Source organism: Balearica regulorum, chromosome 1 (assembly GCF_011004875.1).
Source record: "Balearica regulorum gibbericeps isolate bBalReg1 chromosome 1, bBalReg1.pri, whole genome shotgun sequence".
NCBI classification, from domain to species: Eukaryota; Metazoa; Chordata; class Aves; order Gruiformes; family Gruidae; genus Balearica; species Balearica regulorum.
Window position 1 is genome coordinate 97,569,769 of NC_046184.1, and position 16,259 is coordinate 97,586,027.

General features: G+C 44.7%; 1 protein-coding gene across 2 annotated transcripts in view; it reads left to right on the forward strand.

The window, feature by feature from the left end:
• The window catches only part of CD96 (CD96 molecule), a 30,825-nt gene that overhangs the window by 9,918 nt on the left and 4,648 nt on the right, over positions 1 to 16,259 (forward strand). Inside the window, exons 5-12 of one of the 2 annotated variants that reach the window (XM_075767727.1) lie at positions 3,911 to 3,966; positions 6,282 to 6,372; positions 6,746 to 6,922; positions 8,169 to 8,222; positions 10,031 to 10,075; positions 10,981 to 11,055; positions 13,774 to 13,851; positions 15,704 to 15,784. In XM_075767727.1, the coding sequence (XP_075623842.1) occupies positions 3,911 to 3,966; positions 6,282 to 6,372; positions 6,746 to 6,922; positions 8,169 to 8,222; positions 10,031 to 10,075; positions 10,981 to 11,055; positions 13,774 to 13,851; positions 15,704 to 15,784 (657 nt within the window). The remainder of the gene's footprint in view (positions 1 to 3,910; positions 3,967 to 6,281; positions 6,373 to 6,745; positions 6,923 to 8,168; positions 8,223 to 10,030; positions 10,076 to 10,980; positions 11,056 to 13,773; positions 13,852 to 15,703; positions 15,785 to 16,259) is intronic. The other variant, XM_075767733.1, reaches the window with a different exon arrangement.

Below are 16,259 nucleotides of genomic sequence, written 5' to 3' on the forward strand. Positions count from 1 at the left end.
CCAGTTACAAAATGACCGTGCTGCCTGTGGTTAGGAAATCGTGGCCAAAATTTAGGAAGTAGCTAAAGCGGTTTGGAACTACCTTTGTTGCAAAGTCGCATCCTCGAAGGCATGTGATGTTCAACTGCTGCCAAAGGCTCTGGTTCTGAAAATGAGGTCCTGCCCGGGGCTCTCAAACCAGTCAGGAGTGGCTGGGCCAGTGTACTGCAAACGCATGGGCTGGCATTTCATGCTGGAAGCCTTCCTCTTCTTTAGTTACTTGCACTGTTCCCTTTCTAGTGGTTTAGGAACTACTCTACAATCAGAGATACAACTGAATCAGAAAAATGCTGCCCATTGAAAACCAGGCTGTATTTTCAGCTTATAGAGCAGTGGGTCTGGAAAACATATTTCCAATGCTCTTAAAGGAATGGGTGTTAAGCAGTGGGTCTGTCAACAGTCCCTTGAGTGTAGCTGCTTACCCGAGGAAACCCACAGCTTGGGGATGGCATGGTCATGCGAGGCTGATGCTCTGATTCAACAGGGAGCAGGAAGAAATAAAAAAAAATAAATAGAAAAGCAAAACCTATGTCTGGGGGATGTTGGTCACTGACGCAAGAGAAACAAAAATAGAAGTTAATGATCTGAAATTTCCTCTTGCGTTTGCATGATTCAGACATAGGTCTTACTTTTTAAAATCAACATTTGTCAAACAGCTACAGTGTTACCTGGGTAATCATACAAGTATACAAACATAATTGGACTCTCCCTCCCCTCCATCCCTGCTGATGTTCTCACCTTGGTTTGTGACTCTGTTAGCCTAAGAGGTTGCTTTATTTGGCTTATTCTCTGAATTACTGTGTCACGTATGGTTGTCTGTGCATGCACCCACATCAACCTATTAGTACAACAGGGGAGAGAGGCAAACAAGAGAAAGCAGCTGTGGCCCCTGCTGGTGAACACCCTGCGATGCTCCCAGTAAGTGCTGGCTGGCTTTGGACCGCGGTGCTGTGCCATCAGGTGTCCTGAGGGCAGGGCTGGATGGAGGGGCTCCCTGAGAGCTGGTTTGTGGTGGATGCTGAGGAAGGTCTCTCAGACCTCAGGCCAAGGCAGTCCAGATCTTGGAAGGAAGTGCATTTTTGTGCTCCTAGCTCTTTCATGTCAGCTATTTTGCAGGTAAAAATAACTATATTTTGCATGCTGTCTCACTCTTTTCTGTTACCATTCGCTGAAGTCACGCTGCTTATGATTGCGTCATACCAGCTTTTCTCCATTTACCTCTCTTGTGCTGCAGTGGGAGGGGAGACCGAGAGCAGACGGTTCAGAGCCGCCCCTGCACCAGCCCACACACCCGGGCACCGGCAGGGCAGGAACTGGCAGAGAATGGGCAGAGACGGTGGCCAGAATAATCCAGCAATCTCCAGTTGACATTTGGTGACAGACAATCAGCCACTTCAGATAACAGCACCTCTCTTGTTCCTCGTGCCAAAGCTGACAAGGGAATGACGAACTGAACATTTATGTCCTAGCAGGCAGTTCCAGCCTCAAATGGCCAGGGCAGAATCTAAAGCATGATAGTAAGCATATACAATGTCATCAGCACATTATTTTAGTTATATCTGTTGTCCTGGCCATTAGAAAGGATGTAGCTAGAGAACCAAGGCCAGATGAAACCTAGGGAGATTTTCCCATCTCAGCAAGCCAGCATCCGCCCTTGTCACCCAAGCACTGGTGCAATTGAACCCCACGGGCTGGGTGGCATGAAAGAAGGGCAAGGGAGGGCATGCAGCTGGTGCACCATGGTGCGTAATGGGCAGGAGGACGAGGAGGAAGAGAGGAAGGTACTGTCACCTGGGGAAAGCTCCTTGTGCAGGATCCCTCTGACAAATGCTTCAGGGCTAAACACAGCAGACACAGCCCAAGTCAGGGGCGGCACTGGTGCTTGCCCACAGATGCTTTAGGTGCCCTGAGTATGGCTGAGACCTGGGCCAGAGAGGATGGGGAAGGTATGAACAAGTCTTTCAATGAAGTTGAGAGTCTTGATAGGTTGAGTAAAAACAGACATTCAATTCAGAGAGCTTTTTTAAGAGCGTGCTTTTGGACTGAAATAGTTTAAAGTATTTCTTTTCTAGAATGGAGTTCTTTTAGATACAAGTTTCTGAGAAAATGTATGACCTTTTCACATCTAACTTTGCCAAATATTGATTTCTCCTTTTTTTGTAAGAGTAAAAGCTCAGCAGCAGAAACTACTATACTAAATATTGAATTTCTGCTATACCCAAAACATTGGTAAATATCCTAGCAAGACAAATGAATATCAAACTGTTAACAGAGGCTGAGATGTTAAATGGAAAAGATCTATTAGACCATTCAGCACTGTGCTTGAGTGCTGCCTGCCAGAACAGTTACCCAGCAAACGCATCTTCTGAGAAAGCAGAGGACAGCATCCAATACAGATGTGGAAAAACATCCCCGTCCTCATCAAAAAACAAAGGGAAGAGCAGGCACTAGACTAGACGTTTTTAAGTCTCCCAGCCAACTTTTAACTGAGATTAGAAGATGCAGTTTACCAGACTTTTTCTTACATCTGAAAAAGTATGACTGACTTCTGCCAGCCCCACTACCATCTGTACAGTTTTGGCAAGGCAGAAACAAGGATGAAATCTCAAGACATTCATTTCTGATAGGAGGAATCCACAAAAAAACCTCCAAAAACCCCCAAACCCAGAAGAAATATAAAAAAGGAAATTCCACCCCAAAAATACTCTAAGCCCAGAAAACCATAAGGCCATGCTAATTAATTATAAGTCACTCCCAGGCATCATCCATCAGTAACACTAGGCAGAAAAATGGACATTAAAAAAAAGAAGGTGGGAGAGTCGTTGGTGCATTCACTATATAAAACAACAGGTGAACTTGAGCAGTTCACCTCAGAGGCAAATGTAATGAAGTCACCCTATACCAATTAACAGAATTAGGAGGGGGGGAAATAAAAAAAAAAAAAAAAAGAAAGAAAATTATCTTAATGGTAGAGATTAAAGTGAGGTTTAGGTTGGAAAGAGAAAGATTTATAGATCTCCTAAGTAATCCTGGGGCTGCACTTGTTTCCAGTCCAGTTTTAAGGCTCAGATAGGGCCAGAAGCACAATTTATCCAAGGCTTCTGAGATTTGCTATATATTAGCGCAGTTTCAACAGTCCTTACTTAACAAGTCAGTTAATATTACTGCAAACCAGTGATCCCAATGGCTAATTTAGAAACGACAACTTAGAGAGGCTTATGGTATCTGGTAGCTTTTATCTATACAGTCAGACCGTGTATCTCTACAACTAGAACCCACATGCTGCAAGAACAAAACACTTTTTCCATTTCTTGTGGATGTGGTCATCAGAAACCCACTGCTCGGATGCAAAGGTGAGCTCTGGGCTTCCTGGCAAGGCAGGAAGCATCTGTGGTATGACACTGTCACACATCTGCCCAGGCGACAGCATGTGGAAAGCTGGTACCCAAGATAGATGAATGTTTTGGGGATCGGTGAAAGCCTTTGTAGATGACTTTGGTTGGTAAGCACCCAGAGGAACCAGCAACTAGAGAGTGTTTTATTTCAGCAGGCTTGGGAAGGGTGGCTCTGCTGCTGGAGCCATGACTGCAGGATGGTTTGAGCTCACTTCTCCAGCAAAGCCACCCAAGAGTAGTTTAGATAGGCAGTGAAATACATCACGGATCTCGTGGTAGTAGCTGCTGATATATGCTTGTAAACCACTTCCTTGACCTCAAATTGGAGCTGTGCAAGCTTTTATCTTGCTAGATGTGTGGGTGGATGTAGGATTCAATTTCCACTCTTTAAGAAACAAGGCTGTTAAGTCTCATTAGAAGCTGGTACTGTGACCTTCGGTATCCATTTAACTAATACATTTCTGTTTGCTTTCCAGCCTACCCTGAGATCTCTGTTAGCCTGCAGGAGGGCTCAGCTGGCACCTCTCAGAAGGTGAGCGATTTTGGAGCAAAGAGTGACATCCATGAGCGTCCCCACGCCACCCCAGCAGGGCCAGGCAGGCTAAGCTGAATCAGACAGAGAAGGGACCTCCAAACTGACTGAGCTCACAGGTCGACAAGCGAGTCAACGAGTTAATGCCAGCCATTCATGCCCTTTCTTCTCAGTGATTCCCATCCCCGCAGCAGCGAGCTGCTTCAGTGAGCACAAATTGGAGCTAGCTAAAGGCTTCTCCGTGGTGTGGGCAAAACCGGGTTTTGTGCTAGCCCTAAGGAAGGCTCCAGGACAGGACTGAGAGGCTGTGAGGAGCTGGTAGTGTTGCAGGGGGCTGCACTGATCCCTTTCCCTCCCCACCTGCCTGCAACCACCCGGCAGCCTTGAGTTGCCCTCTCCACGCTGCCTACAATCCCTCTGCAAAGCAAGCCGCTCGCTACCAGGATGCTGCTCCGAGGGGCCAGGCAGCGGCAGCCCCTGCCTGCCACACAGCCCCCCTGGGGACAGGGAGGAGCGGGTGCTGTGGGGGCAGTGCTTGGGGCACCGATGTTGCCTTGTGTGTTGATGGAAAGGTGGTCATCTTGTCAGGCGTAATGCATCATGCTTCAAGCAGAAATCAGCTGGAGCAATCAGATGCCGATGGAGAGACTGGATCTAAGTCTGAGGGCCCCTATTTAGAGCTGAGCAGTTACATATGTGTTTGGGGGCCTCTGTTTTATCACCTGCTTGGCAATGGCAAAACCTAAAGAGAAAGTTTGCTGTGCTGTACTGCACTGACTGTACTTGGCATAAAATTTATTTGTAGCCCATACAACTGACTAGCAAGCCGCTCTGGCTACTAGCTGTGACATTTTGCATCCTCTTGCATCCATCCAGATTGAAGCTTTTGATCTGTGAGCATCCCAAACTAAGAAAGTTTTCCTTGGAAACAGAATTTGTGGGCAGGCAGAACCTTGTATTAACCATATCCTCTTGTTGTCAGACAAGCCATGAGTCAGTTGGCTCTGAAAAAACAGTATAATTTTCCTGGTGTCCTATTTCCAAGTGTTGTGTTGGACATCGCAAGCTTTTGTCTGCACTGCCCTTTTGAGCAGAGCAAGGGGTGCTGCTGTCACGAGACCAGGCAATAGAAACTCTTCCAAGAGCCTCTGTCCATTCTTCACCTCCAAAAAAATACTGACTCCTTTCCTTCTCTTTTCCACCCTTTCTTGCAGGGTTTAAATCTACTTTGGATGTCAGATTTGAATTTCTTCATAGGAAGCATTTATAAAAATATAATGAACTAAAAGTGCCTCAAAAATGAGGGAATAACGAAGAGAAAAGAGGGGAAAGCAATTGCACTATGAGTTCAGAGGTTATTTACCTTGGCAAGGAAGGAGTTTCAGCTGGGTAGTTTCAGTCTTCGTACTGAATGATTGACCTCTGCTGGCTGCAATGCATCAAGCTTGCTTTCAACTAAATGTGTGAACCACTTTCTTCAAAAGTGGGAGCGAGAGGGCTTTGTGCTGCATGAGTAGCACATGCATTTTTCTTTTCTTTTTTTTTCTTTGTTTAAACAGACAAGGCAATTTCTCAGTGCCATAAGCTGCTAAGTAAATGTAGTTGGGAACATGCAGGCAGCATGAGGATAAGACCTCCCACCCTGATAGTGCCCAACCCTTCATCCAGCCTTGATTTTGAGGTCCTGCCCATCTATTGCTTGATGAGAAATTAAATTGAGCACAAACACAGCTTTTTGGAGCAATTGTCATGCAGCCAGGACTAGTGTATCTAAAGCATGCAATTCCTTGTGACTTCTGGAAACCCCTTACATATCATACCCTCTATGAAGGTAACTAATTTTGTATATTAAACATATTGTTTTGCTAGGCAGTCTCTTTCATGGGATTTACCTCCAACGGAAGGATTTACTCGGCAATCAGGAGGTGTCTCATTCTCCCCACACACTCCGTGCCAGTGTTTCTCCATGTGGGTGTTTGTCACCGAGGTACTGGTGGCAGGAGGGTGTGAGTGGGGGGTCACCCTATAGCTCTCTGGACTTGACACAGGACTGTGGAGGGTGTTGGAGCCCCATCACCCCCCACCTAGGCCAAGGTGATGGGACTGCTCCTGGGCTCTCATTCAACAGTGTCTCCAACCCAACCAGAAAAATTGGGGGGGGGGGGGGGGGGGGAAGAAATGCAATAAAGAGGAAGTGCATGCTCCCTTCTGAAGAGGGTTGGTGAGTAAATAAGTTCTGCCTGTAAGGGATTTTGAAAGCTGGCAGCCGGGTGAGAAATGCTGGAGGCTAACAACTGGCTTTTACTGCCCCGTAGCCTAACGTGAGCTGTGTCGTGAGGAAGGCATTTCCCAAGCCCAGCCTGCTGTGGTACGTGGACAGAGCCAGCCTGTCGGAGCAGCCTGGAGGTAACGCAACCTCTCAGTAGGACAACAGCGCAGCTCTAGAAGTGGTTCCCAAGACAAGCTCCCAAGTGGTTCCTCATCCACTCCTGCCGCGGGGACCCTGTAGGCGTCCCTCAGGGTGAAGGGGAGGATCAGGGCTCCTCCAGAGGGAACAGCCACGACTGTTGGCCCCTGCAATTGCCGGTGATGGGAATGATGGCTCGGCGTAACCGTGCTGGTTTTGCCTAATCTCTGATATTGGCTCAGCAAAGAAACCTGCAGCCGTGCGAGCTTGCTTTTCAGTACCAACATTTTGCACAGCTCTGATCGATAGTTTGGAATGTAATGAGAGGGTCTTGTAGGGTTTTTTTGTTTGATTGTTGTTTTTTTTCCCCAGAAGTGTCTGTTGAACAAGAAGACTGGCAAGACAGTGAAGGTTTCTATCAGCTGAGATCAACGCTGATTTTACAAAGGACCCATCATGCATATAAGATGTTCTCATGTGCATGTCTGTTTTCTGTCCTCGGGAATGAAACACGGAATATTTCTTCTGAAGAAATATTTGTTACCTTTGGTAAGTTTTTCATAGATAGGAGGCATCTGAAACTTAAAACATTAAGAAAATCAAACTCAAGTATTCTCTGTTATTTAAAATACTGAAGAAATGCCAAGTGTATGCAAGTTTTATTGGACAAGTTTATCACACAGCTTGAACTTTCTGGCAGGTTTCTGAGCTCAGGTCTTTGCTCAAGACTTTAAATGAGCTAAGAAACTCCTCCACAAACATAAGATGCTTGCTGTTTGTTTAGGCAGTATCTTGCTGCAATTCCCATACCCAAAAATATACTAGCTTAGCCGCATGGCACCAGTGAGCTATTATAATCATGTGTTTCTCACTGAGCCCTCCTGACAGAAAGTCTGCATGTGTCCAATGAAGCTCTCTGGAAAATCAAACCCAGAGAGTCAGGGATGCATTGTACATCTTCAGTGAAACCTGCAAAAGGCCCATAAAGCAGTTGAACTGTTTTGGGCAATGGAGAACCTCCCCTATAACCTGTACTATGAGAATTAGCTACATGATTAGGGAACTGTGGGGAAATGCTACCTCAAGCCATTGGTCAAAACAGGAGATGTGTCAGTCCAGAGGTTTATGGCATTTCTGAGGATGCAGAGTAGCCGGTGAGAAGGGCAGACTGATTTCCTTTAGCACCCTCTTGTGCATGCCTTCTCTGCAGGTGCAAATGCACAGTTACACATTTTTTTTTTTTTCTACTATCTATGCTCCTTGCTGCACAGATAGTACAACTGAACTGCTGCCCCTTAGCAAGCTCCACAGGCACGTCACGTACCATGGTGACTACTTGCAGCTCAGCTGTGTTCACTTGTGGCTGTAGATATGCTTTTTGGTATGTTTTTCCACAAAGAAAGACACATCAAAAAACAGAGCTTACTTCCCTGGAAATATAGCTTCAGAAGGAAGGGAGATAAATGATCATTTTTCTCCAAAATGACTCATTTCACCCAATTTGCAGTTTTGTAGAAATGTATTCAAATCGGAGAGACGTCAATTAAAGAAGTCTACGTTCTCGCCTGCAGGCTATACTAAAGCTAAGATAGATCCACTCTGTATAAAAATGTTAACGTATTTAGATGTGACAGAAAGGAAAGAATTAAATTAATTCTCAGCTACATTCTGTGAAGGTGCCATACTAATGCACAGTACAACACAAACCCCAAACTAAATTTTCAGCCTTTATAACAAAACCCTAACTGCTTTTAAGAACTGCTTTGATCTTTCTTTTTTTTTTTTTTCTTCACAGACAATGAGTCTAATGAAGCTTCATCCGAAGCTTTTACCACCATGACTTCAGAAGGTAGGATAAATTACAGAATGAAATAACTTGGGTTATGCTAGAGGTGCATCTATAAATTCCTAAAGCTGTTGGAGAAATATTTTTTTTGGGTGGGTAGAAAGGTGCTTTTGGAGCTATGACTTCAGAGAAAATACCATAAACAGATATTTTGGTGATGTAATCTATCATAATTAAGCCCAAGCATAATTAAACTCCAGCCTTGAGGGGCACTTAATTTTATTTCTGATGCTTCAGCTGGCATTTGAATGTAGCTCTTTCAGCACTGAACTGATAATTAAAAATAACAGCCCTACTAATGGTTCTACCTTCTGCTTAAGTACACAGTCAAGATCCTCAACACTTTTGCCTAATTAAAGAACTGATGGGATGTTTCTTAATTTGTGTAAATTTGGTAAATCTGCACTCTGCCTCTGCAAGTTTGCCTTACTATCAGCTTATTGCAGACAGATAAATCATTCCCTCCACACCCCAGCCAAAGCCCTTTGGAGACGCCTCTCCTGGGGCGGCTTGCTCTGCTCCGCACAGGAGGCAGCTGCGTTTCAGCAGTGGGTTACATGAGTGTGTCAGAGAAACATGGTAGACAAACAGCATGGGAATAAGTGTGTTTTTCTATGTAAGCTTGCTTCTGTGAGTGCAGGTTGTGGCAGGCCCTGGGGGTTCAGCCAATACCCTGCTGGGCACCAGAAAGTCATCCCAGGTACCGGGGCTCCCTAAGAGAGAGACTTTGTCCCCCGCTGGCCTCTGCAAGGTCACCTCTCACAGCAGCCCCTGCAGCTTGCGGCAGGTCACCACCCTGCTTCGCCTCGCACATTCTGCAGAAATGTGATGGGAGCTGGGCACACCTCGCCGTGCCCCACTGCCCTGGTTTTAGACCTGCTGCATCTTTGGTTAGGGATCCTCGTATGGCAGCCAGCTACTATGAAATCCCTGTTAGGGCAGGCGCGGCTAAGATGAAATGTGCAAGAGCAACACTCAAAACAGTCAAAGGAGGGACAAATGCTTGCAAAAGAAAGCAGCTGGGGAGCTGATGATTATCTACTCATGCTAAGATCCTGTCCACAGAGGGTCACTCCCCTGTCCAACACCCTCCCAATGTGCCTGACTAGACAGGTACTCGGGCTGCCTTCCCAGATATTTTTTTCTAATGGGGTGTGCGAGCTTCCATGGTTCATCTCCTTCATGGAGCCCAGTGGGTGCTTTGCCTTACCTCCTGGGCAAAAACAAGGGGGACAACTCTTACTCGGGATGTAAGTACTGCTTGGGCAGGACAGTGTCTCTGCTATGCTTGGCTGGCTGGTTAACAGTCCTTTAGTTACAACGAATAAATTCCTCTCCCTCCTTTTCTTTGAAGACTCAGCAAGTACTTTTCAGTGTAAAGTGTCCCTGGAATTTCCTGTCAGGGTCGTAGTCTCTGAAATGCCTCACGGATGGAGCTATGCAGCTCCCACCACCAGGTCATATATGTTATTTCAACCTGCAGGCCAATAAGGGTGCCTCTGTTTGTATGGGATAAAAGCATGTAACTCACTTCTGCTTTTTGAGTTGAGGTGCAGACTGGAGGTGCCTGAGGTTCCAAACCTTTTTCCCCCAAACCTTTGTTTCCCTAGGGATTTCACATCACAATTACCTCAGGTGCTTCTTGTTTCTCACTGAACGACTTGGTTGGGTTGTACATTGAGAGATTATTTGGAAATTAAGTGTGTGATGCACTCTTTCTCACTCTTGAACCCTTGAATGACCCATTTTTCTAAAGCAGAATAAACAGCTTTCTCACCCTGAGTAAAAGTGTTTGCTTTGATTTGTTATAGACCTTGGAAATTCAGCACTTCCATCAGCTGTCATGACTACCTCAGGTAAGGGGGGGGGGGGGGGCAGAAAAATTCTTCTTTATTACTCAGCCAATAGATGTATGATATCTGCTTGACCTGTGCTTAAATGTCATGTACAGAGCACCAGAGGCATGCCAGGGAAAGGTCAGTGCGCTCTGGTATTGATGGTACCTATGTGCTCTTGGACGGGAATTTGCAAGCTACGAAGTTACCCGAGAAGCGATCTGACACAAATCCTGCTAAAACTGTCATGTTAGGACAGCATGTAAAATGGCATGCTGAATATCACATATTATTCTTATGCCTTTCTATAAAGTGGAATAAAAACCCCTATACAACTATGAATAAAATTGTCCTATTATGACAGAGAGGTGCATGTGGTAGAAAAGTTGAACCCACCACTTTTTCTTGACCCAACAGTAACACATCATTCCCATTCATTAATAACATAAGATAAATAACACTGCTTTACCAGAGCATGCATATGGATAACCATATAAAACTATCTTCAGCAATTGAGAGGAAAACCCTCAAGAGCAGGCGATCTCCTGGGCTTATACAGCTGCCACACATTGTCAGCACCATTTCTGGCAAGGCCCTGGCTAGGTGGGGAGCACCACCGTCAAGTGCATAATCCACTTCACACCACTTAAATTGTATAAAAATGTAAATAAATAATGCACACAGCTAACCCATGTGAAAGGGTCTGCATTCATAAAGTCAACTGTCTCTGATTGCCCCTTGAATTTGTGGGATGTGTTTTGAGCCTTTAACCTTAACTCCGACAGCAGGCTTCCTGCCGTGGAGTCTGCATTTACCCAACAGCTACTGCAGGGTCTTTCATCTGGGTTGGTTTATGATTTGTTAATATTATTTTTTAAAAGACTCTATTGACTGAATGTGATACTGTGTAATCTGCTTGTCTATAGACCATCAGTTGACGTCTTTGGCCTCTCTGGATTTCACAAGTCAAGCAAGCTTGGCCTCTACTTCCACAACACAAGGTAATAAATTCAGCCAAAATGTTTTCTCTATTCCTTCCAGAGCATGGGAGAAAGTTACATAAACACAATAACCACCTTGCATTTTTTTAGCAAACAATTTAATGTCCATTGAAGCCTTTTTCCAAGTGCATTATACACAAAGAGGTCCACAGTTCAAAAATAAATATATGAGAAAATGCTGGGTTGATTTCATCTTTTTTAATGCTCCGTTCAGGATATGTGCCATTAATTGCAGCAAGTGAATAGACATCAAGTATATATTTTTGCAATACTTATTCTTTGTATCTCTTTAATTAAATATCATAAAAAAATAGAATGACATTAGAGCTAGAAAAAGCGTGACCCGAACACTGGAGTACTAGCGTACGAATACAAAGCACTGATAAACAAAATATTTACAGCAGATGACTCAACTCAGTGATTTCTTCTCCGAGCTGGTGACACCGAGGCCAGTGGAGGGCAGGGTGACTCACTCGGAAAGGTTTAACCTTGCTTTCCCGGAGAGAGGTGCATGCACCCTGTGGCTGGCAGCAGCCTGATTCGAGAGCAGGTGAAGCTGTGAAGCTCCCACCTGTGAGTGGCTGGGTCCTGATCCCAAAATAAAGGGTTGATGCCTGCCAGTCCCAGCAGAGTACATTTTCTCGCGGCACAGCCTGTCTGCGAAAGCTTTTTTCTTTAAAGTCTCTTTCCACTTTGAAGCCCAGCTGCTGATCCCTGTAGGACTGGTTGTTTTTAAGCAGCAGTTAGAAGGGCGTTGGGGCTGCCCTCACCGGCAGCAAGGTGTATGTGCTCGCTTCCACGCAGCCCGAATAAACACAAGCATGGCACACGCTCCCATTTCAGAGGCTAAACGGCAGTGCAGCGCAGGCAGCAGGAGGAAGAGGCAACGTGGCAAGTCGTTGTCAAACGCCACCTTCTCCTCCATAGCAGCACCAAAGCTTTGGCTCAGAAATGATCCACTGCCGAGAAAGCAGCTGGAAAGAGTGAATGTGGCCCTTGATATTTGGGGCAGCCTTGTTCTTCCAAACAACAAAAAAAAATAATCAAGGAGTCTGTGGGTCATTGAACATCCTCCTGAGGCTGTGTAATTTAATCCTACAACCTTCACTTAAAGTAACCTATATAGGCTATAACAGTATTTACCCAGAGATGCAGGAGTGATGCGATGGGCAGGGTGGGGGGTAATACTGGAGGAAGACATTGAACACAAGGCTTCTTCCTGCCCCGACAGGGTGCTGTTTTGGAGCTGAATCATTCAATGTAATGCCCTGGGGCACGAAGAACCTAGATCGAGATATGCCAGGGCAGGAATACAGATTGCAGCAGCATTGAAATTAAAGTTTGCTGCTCCTCATGCTGTCTTCCCCATCCCCAAAGCAGAGACACTGGCCAGCCTGGCTGACAGCGGGGTAGCAAAGCGCTTGTCCAAGTGGACTGAAAGCCTTTCTGTCTCAACAAACAATTTCACGACAAAGGCTGTAACTATACAATGTAAATAGAGAGGATTCTCCTTGCCGGATTGAGGAGGTATGAGGTCAAAGTCATAGTGTAAGCCAGAGCGGAGCCATTTCTCTTCTGTAAATAGCCCAGGAAATAACTGCCTTTTAACCAATGCCCCCGACGTGTGGCAGTCGTGGTGTGCTGACCATGGGTTAGCGCTTCTCCTCCCTGGCTCACTGCTGGTTCCCACAGTGGTGCGGCCATCAGCTTCTCGAGCAGACCCTTTGGGCTGCAGCGGAGTCAGGATGCCCAGTCCAAGTCTGCTGTTGTAAAAAGGGATTTGGTTCAGTTCCTGTTATTTTGCAAGTTTTTAATGAAACTCCAAGAGACAACTGGGAATTAATATGAGGGAAGAGTACACAGATATAGGCAGGAGAAGGAGGAGGAGAGATAAAAGCAAGGCTGTTAAAACTGCAGCCTGGTCTTTGCTTAGCTTCCACAACAGCTCCATCTCTGAGCCCAGAGATGCTGAGGCTCTGAGTGCTGGGTTACATCTGCATTTCACCTTCTCAGGTTTGTTCGGATGGCTTAATGATACTTTTCCAAAAATGAGGCAGGTGTTAGGAAAGATGGACTCATTTTAGTAAATGTGAAATAGTCCTCTTGGGAAAATAGAGGTTTACTTGCTAATCACCATCTGCCTGTGTTTGAATTATCAGATAAATAGCTAGTTGAGCTCTAGAATACTTAGCACTTTGAAAAAAGATTAAAGGAAAATGTTAAATAAGTTAGCATTTGGCACCAGGCATTGCAGGTGTGACTCCTGTACACTAACTTCTTCAAAACTTCTCTTTGCTAGTTGGGAAAACAGTTTTGTCTCATTGGAGCTGGTGAAACCTTGTCTAAATTCTAATTTATGTACGTTTGTTCATCGCTCTACTGGCTTCAGGTCAAAACAAGCCAGTGCACTCGAAACTACTGAGTTTCAGCTGAAACTCAGCTGAAATACAAAAATGCACGCTTAAATGCCCCATACATTTTCTCAAAGTGTATTCATCCATCTCACCAAACTCCTCTTGGGTTTCTAGCTTATGATTGATAGACTTTCAAGCCAGACACAGAGTTGTGTGGCGCTTATCTGAGGGAAGCCAGCATCTCAAGTAGTAGGTTGCAACTGTTTGACCTCGTTAGTCAGGAAACAGGGATGAAAGAGGGGAAAAATGAAATACAAGCAATATGGTCCTCTACAGCAAATTTACAAGCTTGTGTGTTTTTCAGCAGGAGCGCTGATTTCTACCGCAGAGACAAAAAGTTATACCAGCGTCACAGCATTGAATGAGAGTGTGACAAGAGCACGTGAGTAGATGATGCATCTCCTTTGCTTTTTTAGGATTGTAACCAGGGAGTTATGAAGCCAATTATGGGTGCTGCAAAATGCAAATGCAGCACCAACTTAGCAAGTGCTGGGTTGCAAATCTACAGTGATCTGGAGTATCTTGCAAACAGTACAGCAGCAGGTACTCGGCTCTACACGGTCCTCAGTTTGCGATGCTTTTGCCAAGAGCGTTGGCTCTGCAGCGCTTATTTTCAGCTGCTAGTTGATGGTCATCACATCGCCATGCAAAAAAATATTACTAAACATGGAAAAGTTGTGTCCGAGCAGGGTCCAAAATTCGGGTGGTGTAATCTGTACCAGTTTTTCAATACTTCCACAGAAGCAATTCCTCTGTTGAGTTGCACTGGGTTAGAAGAAAAAGGCTTGAGTCTTCCAAGCCATCAAGGATTTGCAGTGGTAAAAGAGGAACGAAAAAATGTTTGAGTATCCTGGGTTTATTAGATGTATTTAATTTAATAATATTAAAATCGAGAGAGTTGCTAGGCAAATGTAGTGAGTACTGAGGGCAGTTCAGAGATGAAATAAATTACTGGAGAAGCTAAATAAAATCACAGAGCAGCAATGAAATAATGAGATAATATGGGGCAATAAAGGCTGGCTAATAGAACATTGAAAGGCGGCCTCGTTAACGATCAATAAATCAATTTAAAAAAAAACCTAGGGGTGGACATTCTTTCACAAATCTTTCCTTTAGAAAATCTCTGCTCAGCAGCAGAAAGCCAGAAGTGACTTTATTTTTTAACATCTTGGTTTGTCTTTGTGCTTTCGCAACAGGCAGGACCCGTCAATGTGTTTTTGCATTTGTATGGCAGTTGCCTTTTGGCTGAAGCACAAACGTCGCAGCCACTTTCCATTTTCTGAATATATTTTTGGCAGCACTCCGATGCTTATTTATCCACGTATAACCCACAACCATGCTTTTAGACCGAAACTTTGCGACAACTTCTAATGCCTCACAATCCTGCTCTTGCACAGCTTGCTGGTTGCAATTTTTGCTAAAAGCGTGCTGAATTACGCTACTGTTTGCAGGAGGTACCGTGCATTGCACCACTCATCGGCTTCCCTACAGCCGTGCCCGCCTGACCACCAGCTGAGGCACGGCCTTCAAGGGTCCTCAGCCCGGCAGCTGTAATTGAGGGTAATTTCAGCGTGCACGGGCCCGCTGAGGCATCCCGACGTGTGTCCCCGTGCACTCCCAGGGCCACCGGGCTCGTACAACAGGGATTATCATTATCAGTTCAATCCTCAGAGGCTCTAACACAAGCCATTATGTAAATAATACTAATTAGTGCTTGTCAGCATGCTGTATAGAGCACAGCGCTATAGGATCTCTAAGTGTATATCCTTTTTTTTATATATAACTTTTTCAAATGCCTGATCTACTATGCTTATCCCCATAAAATTAAACAGCTAATGAACAAGGAGAAAAGAAGAACTGAATTGAATTAATGTCCAAAACTCTCACTGAATTTTTACAGTGCCCTAAAATTGGACTGATTTTGGTAGGGCTTTTTAATACATACATACATAGATACTTAAAAGTGCTCAATTTCCATCAGAACCAGCGTCTCATAAGAAAGAGATTTTACTGGCACTGTCTGGTTACTCATTTACATTATTTAAGCAGTGGATATTTTTTCTTGGATTTATAAATCAGCAATTATACTAGAGACTTTCAGGTATCTCTGTTATTTCATTTGTTGTTTGCATCAGAGAAAAGCGAAGGGTATAAAATAGCCACAGTTGAGCCTAACGAAGCAGTCATGTACAGGCTTGTAAGATAATTGAAGGATATTATTTCTTTTCATACAGATTTGAATGATTCCACCACCGAATCCCCGCAAAGCCTCAGGAATGCCACGCTCTCCTCTGAGAAAACAACCCTAGTGCATCGTAAGTGCCATGGCAGCTCTGGAAATGGTGTGCCATTGTCTGGTCACATATTTTAGCTATTATTTCGGAAGATGCAAACACGGAGATGGTTAGAAAAAACAGGAATGTATCCTTAGGCAGCACTGATCTTAAACATAGGTAGCTTAGCTGTATTAGGAAAGGCAAAATATCTGTCTACAAACAGATGAAAGATGATTTTTGTGGTTCAGACACTACTTGACAGAGGAGACTGAGGTTTCACTCAGTCACAGCAGAGGCAGACTCTTTGTGTTGCTGCTAAGCCACTTAATATCTTTAGCTTTTTCATTACCATCAAAGAGGTAGAAAGCTTATCATTCTCCCAGACCGCTGTGCAACTCAATGCTGGCTTGCTGGAACATCTTAATAGGTGTTTTCTAACAGTCTTTCTTTCTTCCAATATTTTTTAATTTGATAAAAGCACATTTTTTTTTGTCTAACAGCAGGTTGTAGGCCC